Raw genomic sequence first — 20,300 nt, 5'->3', positions numbered from 1 at the left:
ACAAAAAGCATCGCCTAGTGAGTGCCGCCTTGGAAATTTCAATGCGCAGAATTGCTGACATTGCGCGTTCTCTTCGGTGGCGAATAGATCTAACCAAGTCTCACCCCAACGCTGAAAGAGACCTTGCACCACCTCCGAGTGAAGACGCCATTCGTGATCCATCATGCACTGGCGGTTGAGTTTGTCCGCCCTGGCGTTCAGAGAACCTGCCAGGTGTTGAACCACTGTTGTGTTTTGATTTAGATACCCGTATATAGGTTTCCCTGAATCATGTCCTTATATAGGCACAATTCATATTGCCCTTATTTAGGCATAAGAATCCCAGTCCTTATTTAGGCATTAGCCATGCTAGCCAAATACAGACATGGTAACCTACATCCGTCCATCCCACGTCATAACGAGTTCTTAGAAACCAGTCCCTTAAGCCGACGGGACTTTCCCTAGCTAGGATTATTGATTTCTCCAAGAACTCACTTTATTATGTATGAACTACTATTCCTTAGGGGTTCATCCAGGACGTCTTCCTCTGCCCAACTTTACGTCAATGCTAGCATTCCTAAGCACTTTCTAGATATAAATATACCTTGCCTTACCATGACAAACCACGGCACAACTCAGCACGACTTGACTGCACGGTTCGCCACGGCAAGTTCGGAAGAGACCATATCCGGGCCTGACGCACTGACCAGACGCTGTCATCCCTGCTCGCAGAGAATCCAGCTTCCAGTGTTCTGACTCCCTTCGTGGGGTGTTAGAATTTGAGACCCGGAAAGACATACCCACCTCTCATTCTGAGGTATGGAGCAGACTAGAACCTAGAGGGACTCTTGGCATCCTAAACTTAGTATATACCATACTATAGAAAACAGCACCTACTTCTTACCTCGTACTACACTTAGGTTAGGTACACTAGGGTAGTACTATTTAGAAGCATCAGATGAGTATTCACTTTTTAGCCTGTGTTATTTATGTATGTATATATGAATATATGTCATAGCTAAAAGACAATGCTATTGCAGTATTATTTCTTCTTACTGCTTACGCTGTGCGTATTATATCTTGCTTACTGTTTAATGATTGTAACAGCTCATATCTCTTACACGAGAAAGAAGATGGTTCAATAAATCCTTTTATTGAAACGTCCGTCTATCTATTTCTGTGTACCTCTGGAGAAACTATGCATGCACGATTGACTGAGTGAAACTTATCTATTGTTTCCACGATTCTGAGACGCGTTCCGATTCTAAGGGAAACAAAGCTGTCGTGTTTATGCGGTTGTCCGAAACTAATCCCTTCTTGTTCATTCGAGAAGTTTCTAGTGACCTCTGAGTTAGCTGGCACACACAAAGTAATTAAGTTTAATGTACTCGATAGGAGCATACTGACCATAGTCATATGCAAAAAACTATAGTGTATATTATTCCAATGTACAGAGCCTATAAGGGAAACAGGAACTACACTACACCACACCACCAGGGCCATGCCCTGATGTTCCAGCCACTTCCAGAGACGAAGTGCCTCCTGACATGGGGTCCACAAACCCACCCCGCCCTGTTTGTTGCAGTACCACATGGCGGTGTTGTTGTCCGTGAACACCTGAACTACTCTCCCTTTGACACAAGGAAGGAATGCCTTCAGTGCAAAACAGATCGCTCGAAGCTCCAGAGGCTGATGTGGAGCCCGGACTCCGCTGGAGACCAGAGGCCTCTGATGTCCGCCTCTCCCTTGTGGCAGCCCCATCCCAGAAGTGACGCATCGGTCACCACTGTGAACTCTGGTTGGGGAAGGGAGAGGGATCTGCTGTTGACCCAATCCTGGTTCATTAGCCACCACTGCAATTGTTGTGCAGTGCCCTCCAAGATCTGGACGCAATCGGAAAGATTCCCCTGATGCTGTGCCCACTGGAACTTCAGGTCCCACAGCAGAGCCCACATATGCCACCTGGAGGATGCAGGAAGCCATGAGACCCAGTAGCCTCATGGTCATTGAGTGAAACCCTGTATAGAGGCTGAAAGATCAGAATCATAGCCCGAATATCCCGGACTTGCATTTCGGGAGGATAAGCTCGAAACTGTGCTGTATCCAAAACCGCTCCGATGAAAAGGGGCTTCTGAGAGGGAATCAGGTGTGACTTCAGCACGTTATTGGTGAACCCCAGCGAATGCAGCAGGTCGGCGGTAGGCCGGAGGTGCGAGACGACAGCCTGAGGCGAGCCCGCCTTTAACAGCCAGTCGTCGAGATAGGGGGAAGACTGGAACCACTAATCTCCGCAGATGAGTTGCGACTACCGCCATCACTTTCGTGAACACCCGAGGGGCGCTGGTAAGGCTAAAGGGGAGCACGATAAACTTAAAGTGCTCGTGGCCTAACGTGAACCATAGGTAACGCCGATGGGCCGGCAGGACGGGAATGTAAAAATAAATGTCCTGCAAGTCCAACGCTACCATCCAGTCTCCAGGGTCGAGGGCAGACAGGACCTAAGCCAGTGTCAACATCTTGAACTTCTCCTTCCGGAGGAAGCGGTTGACGTTCCTGAGATCCAAGATAGGATGCAGGCCCTTGTCCTTCTTGGGTATAAGAACGTAGAGGGAATAACAATCACAACCCATTTCTGGGGCAGGAACTCGCTTGATGGCTCCCTTGGCCAAGAGAGCCATAACTTCCTACTGGAGAAGGGTCAAGTGATCCTCGGATATGCAATGGAATTGAGGTGGCATCGATAGAGGGGTAGTCTCGCAGAGGAGGGAGTAGCCCCTTCGGACTATCTGCAAAACCCACCTGTCCGATGTGATGTTGAGCCAGTGGGGGAGGTGATGGTGAACCCTGCCGCCCACTGGCGAATGTTGGCCCTGAAATGTCGGACTAGAAGGGTTTGGAGGCTACTGCAGAGGGGGCTCTGGTGGACTGGCCTGCCCGCTGGCCCCCCGACCCACGTCAGTGGGATCCACGTCCCAGGCTGCGGAGAGGCTGGACAGATTGCGCAGGCCTGTGGCTCTGGGCAGAACGTGGCGGTGCACCTCTTCCATAGCCACGATAGGGGCAAAAAGCCGACTGCGCTGGGCGGGAGGTAGAAGCGAGGCCCAAGGATCTGGCCGTAGAGCTAGAATCCTTAAAACGCTAGAGCACGTTGTCTGCCTTGTGCCCAAACAAGCGACGGCCATCAAAGGGCATGTCCAAAAGTGTTGTGGACTTCAGCCAGGCGTAGCGTCTCAGTGCTACTGACGTGGAAATCGTTCTGCCTAGTGAGTCCGCGGTGTCCAGCCCACATCTTATGGCGAACTTCGCTGCGTTCCTCCCTTCGGCAACTGCATGGGAGAGCATGGCACGGGCCTCCTCCGGGCACTGTGGCAGCACCTGCGCGACAGAGTCCCACACAGAGTGCGAGTAACGGCCCAAGAGACATGCGGTGTTCGCCAACCTCAGTCCTAAACTGGAGGAAGAAAACAACTTCTTCCCAAGATGGTCCAGCTTCTTGGATTCCCCGTCAGCTGGCATGGTATGGAATGCGCCTTTGGAAGTCGATGCTTGGACCATGAAGCTCTCAGGGGTGGGATGTTGGGAGAGGAAAATGGGCTCGCCCAGGGCTTTTCCTTGAGACAAGTTCCTTGAGATAAGTTCCTTGAGATAAGTTCCTTGAGACCGGTCGGGTCGGGCAATCATCCTGTCCACGGGAGCCCCTGTGTTGGGCTTGGACCAAGTGCTCAAAAGGATGTCTGTAAGTGCCTCATTGAAGGGCAGCAGGGGCTCCGAAGAGGCCGCTGCCGGCTGAAGCACCTTGGTCAGGAAGTTAGTCCTGACCGCCACCATAGGAAGCTCAAGGTTTAGGGCCCCGGCCGGCCGCCCTACCAACACCACTGCGTAAGATGCACCCTCCCCCGTAGCCACAGTAGGGGGAGATAGCATGCCAAAATCTGGGGAGGTGTCCAGACCACTGGCTTCACCAAACTCCTCTTTCCAGTCCGGTTCCTCTAACTGGTCTGCCAAAGGGTCCACAGACCCCTCTCAGTCCTCCTCACCCTCCTCTGGTAGCCCCAATAGGGAAAACCAGGGGAGAACAGTGGTACAAAAGTACCGGTCGGCGCCGGTCCAGCTCCATGTCCATATCGAGGGGGATGCCGGGGTCGATGTCGGCTGGGCACACAACTGGTGTCGTAGGTGTCCCCACTGTATTCGGCGCTGCAGGAGTCACGAGATCGACCGGCACCAATCCCGATCCAGGCCTGGATCACTGGGGACCCTGCGGCGCCAGAGCCGAAGACGCCGGCATCAAAGGTCAAGAGCCCCCAGCCGAGTCCGCGGGGCCCGGAGGTGCGTCGGCTGAGTCGGGCTGCCTAAAGATAGAATGAAGGGCTTCGTAAAAGCTATGAAGTGGGCAGGGGTCGCTCTGGCTTCCAGGGAAGGCCGGGGTCAACCCAACAGGCTCTGATGGCGGAGCTGGATGACTATCTTCCGCTTGCCGCATCGCGTCCACTCACGGACGGGGAGAACGCGAAGAGCAACGGTGCTTCTTCGCCTTCTTCTTGTGCTTCGACTTGCCCGAAGACGAAGACTTGGACGAGGAGTGGTGGTGACGACTCCGCGACCTGTCCCGCAACCTCCCTCTCGACCGGGACCTCGAACACACTCGGAGCGGGCTGCCGAGCCATGAGAAACTTTCGGGACCACTCCCGCAAAGACTTCATGTTCAAGGCAATCGGAGCACGATTTCGGGTCGTGGTCGCGCTCCAAACACCAAAGGCACACAAGGTGCGAGTCCGTAACCGACATCCCTTTGTGACAGGAGTCACAAGCCTTGAAGCCGGTTTCAGGACGGGAGACCCCTGCATGTACCAGGAGTAAAACAACTCGAAAAAAGAGGTCGACAAAAGTCGCAAAAAGAGAGTCAAAAAGTGACTCTAGGTACCACTCTCTCCGGATCTGCGCTGGCTGGAGTGGAAAAAGGAAGAACTGACGTCAGAGCACAGGGGCAGCGTCTAATTAGATACTGCAACGTCAATCCAGCGACCACAATGCCAACGACGAACGCGGAGGCGACCAACGCCACCCACCAACGCGCAGGGGTACTTGAAGAAAAATTCTCCGGATACACTTTGACACCTGGGGGTAATTCTAAGGTGAGGAATCCATAACTAATTGTCTCTTTCAGATGAACGATACTCCCACTATCCCAACACTATATTTACTGCCCAAGTACATAAGGAACCAAAAATCCACCTGGACATCCTATGGTTTCTTCCAAAAACAGCATGTTTGAAAATACATCCGTTTACATTGATTACTTTATAGCACGGTACATCCGTAATCTTAATTCTTACATCAGAGACACTAAAGATTTCATACAGAAAACCTATAGCCTATGTTGTAAAAATGAATGCTGGCTTGTGTGTTTAGACGTGGAAAGCCTCTATATGAGTATACGCCACACTGATGGTGTTAATGCCTGTAAATATTTCTTGAGGAATAGGAACGCAAATGTCCTATAACACACCCAGATGTTATTAGAGATGATGGGAACTTGTCTCAAGGCAAACATCTTCATATTCGAGAATGCACTTTACAGGCAAATACAAGGGACAGCCATGGGGATCTGCTTCGTCCCTAGCTACGCCAATCTTTTGGTGGGCTGGTGGGAGGAGCAGATGCTCTGGGGAGGTGATCTCAGTGAATAGACAAATCAGATAAGTGTGTGGCTGCGATACATCGATTATATTTTCTTTGTCTGGGAAGGGAATGAGAAGGACCTACTGATCCTTCTTGACAAATTAAATGATAACAGTCAATTTGAGATTCAAGGAACATCACAGTAGGGAACAGATAGATTTCCTAGACATAACATTAACATTGAAGGAAGGGACACTACACACCAAACTTTTTAGGACAGATACAGCCGGTAACTCAATACTCCACGTCAACAGCTGCCATCCTCCTAGCTTCCGCTGGAGTATACCCTATAGCGAACTATTGAGGGCCAAGAGAAATAGCATTACAGTCAGTCGATACAACAAAACCAAAGATGATAGGAATACTCGACTTAAAGCAAGGAAGCATTCTAGAAAGGCCTTAATGAAAGCTATCGAAAAGGCAGACCAAAAAACTAGGGAGCAGACACTCATGCGGAAACCGAGAACAGAACAGGATCCTCAAAATGAACAGATTAGATGGATTACCAAATTCTCCAACCAGGCCAGTGCCTTGAGGAAAGTTCTTAAAAATAGGTGGGCTATCCTCACACAAGATATCATCCTAGGGACCAAAATTGGTAACACACCAAACATCACTTTCCAAAGCAATCTCTCCATTAGAGATATGCTAGTTCACAGCCATCTAGCCCCAAGAGTCCAGTTTGGCTTCTTCAAAGTAAGAGTTTCTGAAAATGCAGCCACTGTAAGGCCTGTAAACACAGTACCAATGTCACAGAACTAACACTCAAAGGAGTGAAAAAGAAAATACGTATAACAAAACTCATCACATGTAAGACTGACTTTATAGTCTATGGTACCACGTGCCCTTGTGACATGTGATACATAGGCTCCACAACGTTCCAGGTACAAAAGTGGATTTTAGAACACTGGAGGGCGATTACCAATGCTGACTTGAGCTAAGGATAAGTTACTTACCTGTAATCCTAGTTCTCTTCCAGGGGTATACTCATGAAAGTCATAAGCACTGAATAATCCCCCACTCACGTGCGGGATCACGGAGCATATATAAAAATACATATATATGTGTATGTTTGGACAAACAAGTACAGAATACTTCCAAAGCATACATATATACATACATAATATGCAACCTAATGTACTTCAAATAGGCTAATATGCCAAAATTACATGGGTTTTATTGAAAGAGAAAATAATCTCTAATATAAACACTGCAACAGAAAACATACACTGTAAGTGTTCCAACAGCCCTTTATTTTAAGAAAAAAGGCAAGAAATATCAGGCAATTAGCTCATACGCCTCATAGAAGAAAAAATGTGACAGTATCAAAAAAATTGGCACCCTGCCTTTAAGGATTCCAAGAACCTGGACACCGTGGCTTTAAGACCTCCAGGAGTCCCCTGCTCCCATCATGCGCCTCAGGTGACAGTTAGGTCAGTTCTTTTTTAAGGTGTACAAACAAAGGAATCATGGCAGAAAAAAATAGAACCAATACTAGACTGTCTATACTCATTCGGGGAGGAGGGATGGTTGCTTATGACTTTGATGAGAATACCCCTGGAAGAGAACTAGGATTACAGGTAAGTAATTTAAGATTTCTTAAAGCGGGTTGCCCAAACTGAGCATCTGCCTGTATGTCAGAGTCTAAACAGTAGTGGCGAGTGAAAGTGTGTACTGATCGCCACGTGGCTGCTTTACAAATTTCTGCAATGGGTACGTTCCTGAGGAGAGCAGTGGTAGAGGCTTTTCCTTTGGTAGACTGGGCCTTAGGTTTGCCCGGGAGGGCTTTGTTGGCCAGTTGGTTACAGAAAGATATACAAGACACAACCCACGTAGAGATAGATCTTTTGGAAGCAGCAGAACCAGTATTTAATGAACCATAGTTTATAAACAGTCGGTCTGATTTTCTCAAGCCCTTGGTTTTGTCCAGGTATAACTTTAGAACCCTCTTAAGGTCTAGAGAATGAAGGGACCTCTCAGGAGGAGCTGAGGGATTGGGGAAAAATGTGGGTAGAGCGATGACCTGATTGATATGGGAATACGAAACCACCTTAGGCAGAAAACTCGGGTGGGTTCTGTTTGCATGAAAAACAGTATAAGGTTCTTTACAACACAAAGCTTGGATCTCGCTAACCCTGCGTGCAGAGGTGATGGCGACTAAGAAAGCAGCTTTCCATGACAAGTGCTGTAGAGAAGCCTTGTGAATAGGCTCAAAAGGAGTGTTCATCAATTTAGCCAGAACAGTGTTAGGCTCCCAAGGTGGAGATGGAGATCTAATCAGTAGGTAAACCTTTTTTATCCCCTCAAGAAAATCTTTAACTACAGGGATCTGGAAAAAGGAAACCTGTGTAGGAGACTTTCTGTAAGCAGTGATAGCTGTTAAATGAACTGTTATGGAGAACTGCAGGCTAGATTTGGCCAAATGTAGCAAATACGGCAGGATCACATGCTCTTGCCCCCGAACTGGATCATGACCATTGCTCATGCACCATAAGTAAAATTGCTTCCACTTGAAAGCGTATGATTATCTGGTGGAAGGTCTCTTGGCTTCCTTGAGAACGTTCATACAATCCGAAGCGAAGTCTAAATGTCCATACTGAAAGACTTAAGGAGCCATGCTGACAATCTCAGGGATGAGAGATTGGGATGAAACACTTTCCCCTCGTTCTTGGTCAGCATGTCTGGGCGGAATGATAACCTCCTGTGTAGCACCTCTGAAATCTGAAGAAGGTCTGGGTACCACCACTGACTAGGCCACTCCAGAGCTATCAGGATTATTCTGGTGTTGGTCCTGTAGAATTTGTTGATCACTGCAGGAATCAACAGAATTGGTGGAAAGGCGTATAGCAATGTCTGAGACCACTGTATCAAAAGGGCATTGCCCCGTGAACCTGGTTGGTGGAACCTGGATGCAAAGACGGGGCATTTGGCGTTTGCCGCGTCTGCAAACAGATCGATGTCTGGCACTCCCCTGTCCTGCGTGACCTCGTTGTTGAGCACCCAGTTGTGAGCTTCGACGAAGTCCTGGCTTAGGGCATCGGCTTGGAGTTTAGAGTTCCTGAAAGGTGAATGGCCAATATGCTTAGATTTCTTGCGAGAAGCCATTTACAGATGGTCTGCGCTTCCAGAAAGAGGTCTCAACCTGGTGCCCCCATTTGTTCAAATAATACATTGTCGTGGTGTTGTCCGTTTGAACCAACAGGGAGCTGGACTAGATAGAAGGGAACAGTGACTTGAGAGCTAGATGTACAACTCTCAGCTCCAACAGGTTGATGTGATATCCTCGCTGTGCCTCTGCCCAAGGGCCTTGCACTTGGAGAGGACCCATATGAGCCCCCCATCCCTCAAGGGAAGCATCCGTGACGAGTGTCTGAGCAGGAGGTCCCTGGTGCAATGGAACTTCTTTCAGGAGGTGGGAACGCTTCATCCACCATTTGATGGAATCCTTGGCCGATTGGGGGAGAAACACATGGTCTTCCCAGAGACCCGATGTCTGCATCCACTGGATTGCTGCAATGGATGCATGTTCAATCTGGCTTTCAGTACGATGAAGATGGACAACGCCATTGAACCCAGAAGCGATGAAACATGTCTGGCTGTGGGATGTTGAGAGATGAAAAGATTGCGACATTTCTCTCTAATTGAGGATAACCTGTCCTCCGAAGGACACACGCTTGCGTTTACGGTACCCAATGAAGCACCCAAGTAGAGGATCTTCTGGGTCGAATTGAAGATCGACTTTTTGAAGTAGACCTGTAGGCCCAATTTGTGCAGTAGCTGGAGACAGTATGATAGATGACTCTAAAGCCGAGAGGGTGACTAGCTCTTCAGGAGCCAGTCGTCCAGATGAGGGTAAATGAAAATCTTTAGTTTGCGAAAAAAAGCTGCCACCACTGCCAAGCATTTCGAAAAAGTCCGTGGGGCTGATTTGAGCTCAAACGGGAGAACCCTGAATTGGAAATGCTGGTGAGCCACTTGAAATCGCAGAAACTTTCGATGTTTCTTAGACACCGGAACATGGAAGTAGACGTCCCGTAGGTCTGTAGCACACATCCAGTCCCCTTGATGTAGATGAGGGAAGATTTGGTGCAGAGCTAACATGCAAAATTTCTCTTTGCGGATGAATTTGTTCAATAGACTCAGGTCAAGTATTGGTCTGTATTCTCTGGTGGGACCTCTTTTCTGTATCAGAAAATAACGGGAATATATCCCTTGTCCTTGATGTTGAACCGGAACAGTTTCTATGGCATTTTTTCACAGAAGACTGTTCACCTCCTCCTGCAACAAGAGGTGATTTTGAAGGAATTTGCCTTGTGGAGGGACTGGTGGAGGTGGGGATTTGAATCTGAGCAACTAGCCATTCTGCACAACATTCAGAACCCACTTGTCGTTTGTGATGGTCTTCCACTCTGCCAGGTGAAACAAGATACTTCCTCCCACCGGAATGGCTAACGGGCATGGAGGAAGCAATCGCTCATTGTTTTTGCTGGGGGTTGTGATGTGGATGCCGGCTGTCTTGTAGGTCCCCTTCCTCTACCCGGTCTTCTCTGGTGGTAGTGTGGCCTGGGCTGATGTTGCTGTTGGGTGGACCACTGAGGGGTTTGAACCCTCTGCTGGAAAGACCGCCAGTTGTAGGGACGGAACCTTCTTCGGAATTTCTTTCGCACCAACCCAACGGCCTTAACCGTGTCCAGTTCCGTCTTCATTTTGGACATCTCATCGTCTGCGTGAGATACGAACAGAGAGGATCCATTAAATGGAAGATTCACAATCCCACGTTGTGCATCCGGTTTAAGGCCCGTGAGACGCAACCAGTCTGAGCGTCTCGAACAGATGCCGTGGGAATAGCCGTGTGCAGCCAAATCGGATGAGTCTGCCGCTGCACTAATCACCTGGTTTGCTATCAAGCCACCTTCCTGCAGGATTTTCTTGAAGTATTGTTGATCTTCTTTTGGCAGCTTCTCAGTGAATCGTGACAGGGAGTCCCAGAGCGATCTGTCATACCTCCCCAAGAGAGTGGAAGCGCTGGCCACCTTCATCACTGCAGCAGAAGTGTTGCATATTCTCTTGCCCAGAGAATCCATGTTCTTAGAGTCCTTCTCTGGGGGAACTGAAAAAGAAGTCGTAACAGAATGTGCCTTCCTGGCAGCTGCCACAATGACAGAGTCCGGGGGAGGGCCCAACCGTAGGAAACACGGATCCTGATTTGGTGCTTTGTATTTCTTGGAAATACAGGAGGGTACTGACCCACTGTTGCAGGAGTAATGTCTACATTGCTGGTTCCAAAAGACCAGGGACTAAGGGTAACAAAGGTCTCGCCGAGGATCTATGATCAAATGTTTCAAAAATGACAGATGTAGAGACTGTTGGAGCAGACATACCAATGTTCAGCTTGGTGGGACCTCTGCATGGGACCTCATTAAAAGTTCCTGTGTTGTCAATTGGGGAAACTCTGGATGGTGGTGTTACAGAGAGTCGGAGAATAGGCCTAGTGGAATAAGACCTTGTGGAAGTGGACCAAGATGGTGACCTTCGTCTCTTCCTTTTCGGGGTAGGAGAATGACGAGATTGTGAACACTCCAAAGATCGTGAGCGTCGGACTGATGGCGACCTAGCCCTTCTCGGGGTCCTACTTATCGTGGATGCAGTAGGAGGAGGTCCACAAGAGACTCTGGAGAAATCTGAGCCCGGACTTCGGCGACCGGCTGCAGCACCGGGAACCTTCCAGTGTCGTATGCTTTCTAGCCATCTTGGAAAAAGATTGACAGGAGGAGTCTTTTCACCCTGAATCGGAGATCCCTCCTATGTAACCTGGATGATATTAATGCCAGGGGCATCCCTCGAAGTCGAATGCATCCTCGACGTCGATCTGGGTCTTTCTGGCACTTCTTCTGAAGCTACCGCAGGTTCTTTGTCTCTCGACATCGAACGATGTCTCGCCGACGACACGGATTGTGCCGCCTTAGACGTCGACCGCGCCTGCGGTGAGATGCTTGAGGACTCTCGCCTCCTCAAAGAAGTCTTCAACATCGCCCCTTCGACGTTGACCGTCCTCGGGACCGGTAGTGCGTCTTTGTGGTCGATCGTCTATGGTCTTTTTTCGCCGCCGACTTCTTCGACGGCAAACGCCTTGCCGGCGATGGAGATTTTGACACTGTCTATAGGCTCGCGGCAGTCTTAGCCGTCGAACATCTCGACGCCAACCTTTGCGAAGGAGGCAGAGATCTAGACTGGTGCCCCGAGGTCAACGGGTGCTTCGCCGTCGATAGAGTCCTAGGTCTCTCATGACCAGCATACTTCGAGCCCGAAGTAGCATGACTCAACGTCGACTTACTTCTCAGTGACAGAGGCTCTTGTTGTCTCGAAGGCGATCTGTCCATCGACTGTGATGAGTGCCTTGCCTGCTTTCTCGACGTCGATCTCAACGCATACGGCGAACATTCAGGGATCTGTTTCTTTTTTGACGCTGAAGTAGATTGACGCCTTTTTCTGCATTCTTCTTGAGAGGAGGGCTCTTTGAGAGCAGGAGTACCCCAAAGGCCACTTTTGGAATGACCCTTTCCTCTCTCCAGCAAGGCACGCAGTTTTATCTTTTCTCTTTCACAGAGTTCTCTTGGAGAAATGCTGGCAGTAATAGCATTTCTCAGGATTGTGTAAATCTGGTAAACACACAATGCACACAGAGTGTGGGTCTGATTTTGCCATCTTCTTCCCACAGGGAGGATATTTATTAAATAAAGTTGGCATTTCTGACAGAAAAAAGTTGTTAGTCAGAAAATCAGCTACCAAAAACGTCGAATGTAGGAAGAAAAAAACAATTTCTGACTAGAAATAGCAATGACGAGCTCAAGCTCCAGGATCCTCACAGAAGGAGCCGGAAAAAAGAACTGACCTAACTGTCACCTGAGGTGCATGATGGGAGCAGGGGGCTCCTGGCGGTCTTAAAGGCACGGTGTCCAGGTTCTTGGAATCATTAAAGGCAGGCTGGCATTTTTTTTGATACTGTGACGTTTTTTCTTCTATGCAGCCTATGAGCTAATTGCCTGCTAATACTTGCCTTTTTTCAGAAAATAAAGGGCTGTGTTGGAACACTATTACAGTGTATGTTCTCTGTTACAGTGTTTATATTAGAGATTTTTTTCTCTTTCTAAAAAACCCATGTAATTTTGGCATATTAGCCTATTTGAAGTACATCAGACTGCATATTTATGTTTGTATACATATATATATATGTATGTATGTTTTGGAAGTACTATGTACTTGTTTGTCTAAACATACACGTATATATGTATTTTTCTATATGCCCTGGGATCCTGCATGTGGGCGGAGATTATTCAGTGCTTATGACTATTGATGAGTATCCCCTGGAAGAGAACACAGCCAAACACTTCCGTGACCACCATGAAGGAGACTGGACGAAGGACAAATATTTTGGGATTGACACCATACCCAAACACCCAAGGGGAGGAGATAGGATATCTGCATTAAGCATACTAGAATCTAGATATATTATACAAGCTGGCTGCCGGTTTCCTCTCGGAATAAATAATGATGAAGAGTTACACACACACTTAGGAAGATAGAATGTCTCTCGGATCTTGGAATTAATATGTACTGTAGATCTAAACAGAGATATAATTTTAGAAAAGTGTAGAATTTTAAATCCCCCCTTTTCTTGATTTGCATGTTCTGTTACTATTATGTGTTAGCCTAGCAATCAGATGCCTGAATGTACACTAAGTTTTGATTTTGAATCAGAACCTTTGTCCACTAATAGTTGTCCGCCTTGTTTCATACAGAAATGAAAGAACGTACATGTGTACAGCCTGCCGGTGACCATCACAAAATAGGGAGTTAAATGCACTAAGGAGGAAATCCCTATGTGGAAACACCTTAAATTCATTTTAGTAGGACAACAGTCCCAACAGTTTGCATCACTAGGTAGAACCCTATTCGGTTGACTATTTCATTGTTTGTGGCGTAGCAAGACATTGATATGATGTTTATGTAATTACCTCATTAGAGTTGTTGCAATTACAATATTAGCTGGGCACTAGACCCATTAGTCTCTACGATACTTATCATTGAAAAGATAAACAATTTATTTGGGCTACGGTGATGTAACCAAGGTAGCTGGTGAATACCACCGACAGTAATGCACATGACAGGAGAGTATGGTTCTTCATGAAACATAAAACATACATCAATCTTTGGTGAACAACAAATTGAGTATTAGTCTACCCGTGAGATTATTACAATTGATGATGTAGTACTGAATTCGGACAAATTATATTTAAAAAGTGTACATAATACTTGTGAAATTAAGCATCTGAACTAATGCTGCAACATGATTACACTTCCTTCAACAATAGTATTTCCTTTATGTTTAACGTGCGTCATGTGGACGCTGTATAAATGTCGACAGAATTAAGGTATGGTCATGTGAGCAAGACCGAAGTAGGTCGAAACGCGTCATCTTTTTGTTTTTTGCCATTATATCAACCTATGAAACTAAGCCAGTTTGGAGTGACTGAATTCTTTCTGTGAAGTGGGTAAAGACTTCGATAGATGTGTGTGTATATGTGTGTATATGTGTGTATATGTGTGCGTGTGCTCTCCACACACATATATAATGCATATACTTTTTATGTAATGACATCAGTAACTTGAGCGAGGCAACAGTGTAAAGCACAAGGTTGAAATGAGGAGTTATAATGGCAAGCTGGTCCAACTTGCATCTGTGATGCCCAGTGGCCAGCAAGGCTCCAAGGTATATTATAGGTCTGTCCTACAGAAGTAAATTTTGCAAACCAGCTTGCTCAGCTGAATTAGTTTACATTTTTGTTACTTGTGAAAGCCATCATCTAGCGCTCATGAGCTCTGTTAACAGACTTAGTTGTACTCTGGGCGAGAATTGGGTGAGGTCATCGGTTCTGGACACTATCAAGCAGTATAAATATGGATCCTTTCCTTATCTCTAGGTGCTTGTCTCTATTTGCAGGTTAAGGGGATCTCCTTGTCGGTACATTCTATGACTTGCAAACTACTAATCTTTTTTAAATAAATACTTTACACACAAACATGAGCTGGAGGTTTTCCTCGATAAGTGATGGGTTCAGCATGAAGCCCTCTCCAAGCACATTAGTTATCATAGCACAATTCCATAGTGCTAGACCGTTCTTTGGGGCAACCAGACAGAACAGAGACCTCCCTGGTGCCGTTTCTGTGTAAGCCTAGTGATGAGTGCCTCATGTTTTGTGATGGTGCCATCTCATGTTTTCTGAGTGAACTTGTATGGTGCTGTCTTTGACAGTCTTCTGGTGATTAGTGCTTGATATTCAATTAGGAATTTTATTAGGTGCAGTCTCTGAACTTTTACGAGTGATCAGTGTCCTTTGGTGTAGGGTGCCTCTCCTCGTGAATTGTGCCACGTTTTGGGAGGGCTTCTAAATGATGGTACAACACAGCTTGATCTAGCCCATTTGCTAAGCTTTAAAAAATAGTTTCAACATGCAAGAGAAGGAGAATCCTTGGAGAGGATTTGACTTTGGGCCACCTTTAGCTGTTGCTTTGTCATTTTACTAAAGAGAGCAAAAATATGTTAAAGGCTTTTTTTTGAGGGACACATTGGCTAAACGATTGGAGTACTTATTCTCAATGGAATCTGTGAAGGCTGTACTGGCAAAGGAGTTATTAGACCATATGTGGAGAATCAATTAGTTATTATCCTATGTGAAGAAATTTTCATTTGAATAATGTATTAGAGTTTACTAAGCAAGTCTATTTTATACCCAGTTTTAAAATTATGATGGAATTTTACCAAGATAAGAGTTTGCGATTAGGATTATCAGATACAGAATGCAGAATTGTGAAACCTTAACAAAGGTTCGTAAAAAACATGTTTTTTCCATACATAAAGGAGTACAAAGTGTCATGATTATAATGTAATGAGTGCAATCGGAGGCTGCTTGTTTTCAAATGTTATTTTCACTGGTTACACAAAGTGTGCTGATTATTAAAGATATAATAGCCAAGATATTATCAGATTAAAGGGACAGGTAGCTCTCAAATACAACCATAAAGATATCGACCAGTACCAGTTAATCCCTTCTAATCAATACTTCCAATGCCAAACAAAATAAGTACATAGCAACAGGGCTTCCACTTACCATGGAAGCAGCAAAAAATAACAATTAAAAATAAGGGAAATATACAAACGGATATGTTTACAGCTGTCTTTTAAAAGCTAGGAGAGCATGAATGAGTGATGGAGGGAGAGAGAGAGAATTCCACCCCACGATGAAGGAAATAAAAAGGCCTGGTTGCCTTCTGTGATTTCAAGCGCAGCAAGAGACCTGCTATAAATACAGAGATTTTCCCCAGAGATTTGCAGGCTACTTCTTACAGGCACACAGCTAAGGGGCTGGTCAACTCTACACCAGCACTCAGAGAAAACATAACATAGCGTAACAAAACCAGAATAAAAAATATGCAACACAAAAGAGGCAGACCTACTTTAGAAAAACTCGCATCGCCAAGTCAATCTGAAGGAACAGACACCTGAGGGATCATGGGCTCTGTGATTTCAAATGTAGCTATAATATCCTAGTAGAGAGGAAAAACTAACATTAAAACTTAAATATATTAAAACAGATAGTTAAATAGCTTTGGCATTTCTTTGAAAGTGGAAGACATTTTTAAACTATGCAAGCTGAGAAAATCTCGCTTTATGGAGATAACATACTGTTTTGTATAGAGTACTATGCATTACATTATCAGAGTCTAATAACAACTTGAGATTGGATTTGGGACCTAGTGGTTTATGGACAGCCCCAAGAGTTGTCAGGAGGGACTCCACAGCGGTTTCACAGCCATCCGATTTCTGGCTACAATTTATTCTGCAAGATCCCTGCCGTAACAAAATGGATTCATAAAAACTGCGTAGCTGGCAGAGATGCCAAGAGATTTACTTACAGGTTACTTTATCATCTAAGCCCACCAAAATCATTTTAAATTTGTGATTTTGAGTGTTGTCTATTTACTCATTTTCTTTATACATACGTTCTTACGAAATTTCCACTTACCTCGGTTACGTGCATGATGTTGTACTTACACACAGTATTCTGTCGATATCTCACTTTGTGCCCCTTTTTCCACTGTTGATTTGTAATTTTGTATGCTGCCCATTTACTCATTTTATTTTTCCATACTTTCTAACACAATTACCACTTCCTAGCTACCTTTGGTATGCTCATGATAATGCATTTAACCTGAGTATTCTGCTGTTACCTCACTCTGTGTTCTCCCTTCCAACTGTTAATTTGTTTACACTTTTCCTGCTACCATCACAAAATGTAGTTGCAGCATTCCAACTTACAGTTGCATCCTAAATGGTATATGCATTTCCTCATGGTGTGTATTTGAATTACAATTTTACATTAACTGTTACCTGGCTAATTCTTTTTTTTGTTGTAATACTTTATTCGATAGCAAGGTATCATAAAAGTAAATACAAATATATCATAAATATAATTCATTTAGAAAGAAGATTTCTTTAAATACGTATTAACTTCTTTAATCCATTTTTGCTTTAAATTAATTTTGAGGCCCAGCAATATACCGAGAAGGCGGTAGTTATCTGGAATCTCTTCCTAAATTTGTGTTGGCCATTATAAATTAAGTAATCACTTGGGGGAGCCAACAAGATAATTTTTTGAGAGCACGAGAGGGTAAATAATCTGGTGAAATCGCAGTTTTGAACAGTCTCAAAAAGGCACAATGATTATCCTTGCTTCTATGCTGCCAACGCCAACTTATTAAATGTTCAAAATGAACACTCCTGATTTTAACATCAATTGCTTCATACCATCTATCAGACCATCAGTGGAAAAGCAACACGTCAGAGAGGCCTGCTGTCCCATAATGAAACTTGGTAACAAACTGGTTCAAGGAAGGAAATGAGATCAGGAGAACAGTGACACTAGAAAAAAAGTGCAAAGTTGTAAAACAAGAAGGATGGCTCTCTGACATAGAAGTTGTAAGGCCAACAGACATAGAACATTCCTTGTGCACGATATTAACAATGCCACACTCCATTTTTCCAAGAAATGTAGCTACCAAGAAAAAAGTGCCACAGGTAATGTTATTTTTACTGGAGAACAGTCACAAAGCATATGAAAAAATATTTTCAAAGCTAAAGCTTTTTAATTTAGAGAGGAAGGCTCTGTGGAATTATGTTCTAGAAAACAGGTTTCCCACAATGCCTCAAGAGAAACTAGAATCTCGTCTGGGTTCGTGTACAAGCAGTAATTAAAAGATCAGGATAGGTTACAGTTTTAAATAGCTCTATAGTTTTTGCCACAACCCAGACATAATAATTGGATTGCTTTTTTTGGGCTATCAAATCTCGAACTAAGAAGAACCTTTAATCTAATATTACTTTATGCTCCGAAAGGTGAACGTGATCATATCTGGCACATGGTTTTGGGACAGTAATCAAAGTACTGAACTGTTATGATAGGAGGTGTTTTTTCATTCATCGGCTCAATTAATTTTAGCAATCAGATGCTCAGACTAGAATAAACCCGTCCAAGCATCATTTCACCCGCCCAGTAAGCCTTTCTAAATGAAACTTGATTCCATCATACACAAGCCAGGTCATCGCAAGCACCAAGTCTTCATTGAAAATTAACTTATTTTATAAGGGCTTCGATCCTGATGCAGTCAGCAGAATGTCATGAAACCTACCTGGTTACGAAAGATAAAAATCTAGAAGTAAGCATTCTCTTTCAGTGACCCACAGTTTGATGACCTTACTTGGGAAGCTGCATCTAACCCAAACCTTCTGCAAAGAGTTGAAAACCTGTAATTTCACTTCTATTAATCAAAATTGTTTATCTTTCCTACTGATTCCCTCACCTACATCTACTCTACCCTGCCCTCCAAGGGCCAAACATTCAATCTTAGAATTCTGAGATTCTGATGCGTGCATTTGACTTACAAAATCTGTATGCTAAATCATTTCATTTTATAAATAGATTTATAAATAACCAAATGCACAATCAGTGTAACGGAGAGAAAACAAAGGCACAATGTTGTGGAAAACAAAATATATTCCTAAACCTGCATCAGAGAAGGATAAGTAGTAGAATAATACAAGAGCTCCATCTTTAAAACTTGAGACAAAAAGAAAAAAATCAATCCTGAGAAGATTGACGTTTTCACAGCTTAGTGAAATAGTCATCCACCAGTAATTTTAGAGAGTAGGCATTGGCTGCGATTGTGGTTTAGTACTGCTTGTTGAAATAGTTTGTCCATCTACGTTAAGATTTTTGACTGAAGATGCCTAAATTACCATTCTTTTACTTCTACAGCAAGGTATTTAAAGATCCTATTGATACACTTCACAATAAAGATGCTGGTGCTTACCCTCCAGTCCTGGGGGCTCAGAGCTATGACCCCCTGGTTCCTCTCTCTATTATCCTGATTGGCTTCATTCTCTTCGTCTTGTTTCAAAGGTTCTGTTTGAAGTAGAGGAACAATAGAAAAGCTAGAAGTGTGATATAAAACACTACATAACAACTGAATTATCATCCTTGTGATCATCAAACCAACTGCTCTTTTCCTCCTAGATCACAGACCAACAGCAGAGAGCAACATAACATGGTTCTACCATACAAATTGTAAGCCACCAAGACAGGAATCCCCCTTCAAACTGACACCACAATCACCACAGCACACAAAGTAACAGATCAACAAACCAGATAGTTTCTCCCTCTAACACTGCATTGGGACACCAAACACAATGGGAAAAACTAAGACAGACTGGTGACTCCCTCCAACATCATACAAGACTCTAGGGAAGAGTATCTTGTAAACCAATGAAGGATCTTTAAGGCTGCGCCCTTCCTATTCTAATACCCATTAAACTAGATATTGTCCTATCCCATCATTATACTCTCCACTTAACCTAACACAATAGCCAATTACACAGGCAGTTACACATAATCTATCTAAGTTCAAGATCAAACCACTTGATCTTCTCTCTCTGGCAACCTCAAACATCAGGGGAAATTTGTCTTCAAACCAGCGAACCATTCTTTTATGCCAAATTCAGGACGTCACTGCATTCTAAATACAACAGTGCATTTTAGACAATTTATCGTGTGAAAACTGAGCCCAACTGAGCCCCATACACCTGCCAACCAGTAACTGCAAAGATGAAACACTTTTTGGGAGACTGCACTACAGAATGTTTATAATGTTTAGATCAGTTAACCAAACGTGTTCTAACACCCTCTTGCCAAAAATCATGAATCCTGTCTATCTAAATTATTTAAAAAATAAAAATAAATCCTTCCTTAGCTAACAGCAAGATAACATTATACATGAAAGCTTCAAAAGATGTACTGACATATAGCACTACAGACAAATTCCTGACCTGAAAGCGGAAGGGTTGAGAATATATGGGGAGCACATTTAGAATATTAAAAGAATGCTTCTCTATAAAGCAGACTGAACTAGGATCAAAGTTAAACAGATAAAATCTCCGAGTAGGAGAGGTGCCTGGTAATTGACCATGACCGAGAGAACTGGAAAGAAGGCGAGAGGCAGTGTGTGGCATCCATGCATTTAAAAGT

At 44.6% G+C, this 20,300-nt stretch overlaps 1 protein-coding gene across 4 annotated transcripts in view; it reads right to left on the bottom strand.

Annotated features, from left to right (window-relative positions):
• Positions 1–20,300, bottom strand: part of NSMCE4A (NSE4A component of SMC5/6 complex) — a 165,872-nt gene that overhangs the window by 30,927 nt on the left and 114,645 nt on the right. For 2 of the 4 annotated variants that reach the window (XR_014960674.1, XM_085602634.1), the window contains one exon: positions 16,177–16,266. Coding sequence is in view for 3 of the 4 variants with exons in the window: in XM_085602634.1 (XP_085458760.1) it covers positions 16,201–16,266 (66 nt within the window). In the remaining variant the exon portion in view is untranslated. Of the gene's footprint in view, positions 1–16,176; positions 16,267–19,089; positions 19,182–20,300 lie in introns of those variants that run through there. The other 2 variants (XM_085602645.1, XM_085602653.1) reach the window with 2 other exon arrangements.

This window comes from Triturus cristatus, chromosome 1_2 (assembly GCF_964204655.1).
Source record: "Triturus cristatus chromosome 1_2, aTriCri1.1, whole genome shotgun sequence".
Taxonomy (NCBI): Eukaryota; Metazoa; Chordata; class Amphibia; order Caudata; family Salamandridae; genus Triturus; species Triturus cristatus.
This window is presented reverse-complemented; position numbering and strand designations above follow the sequence as displayed.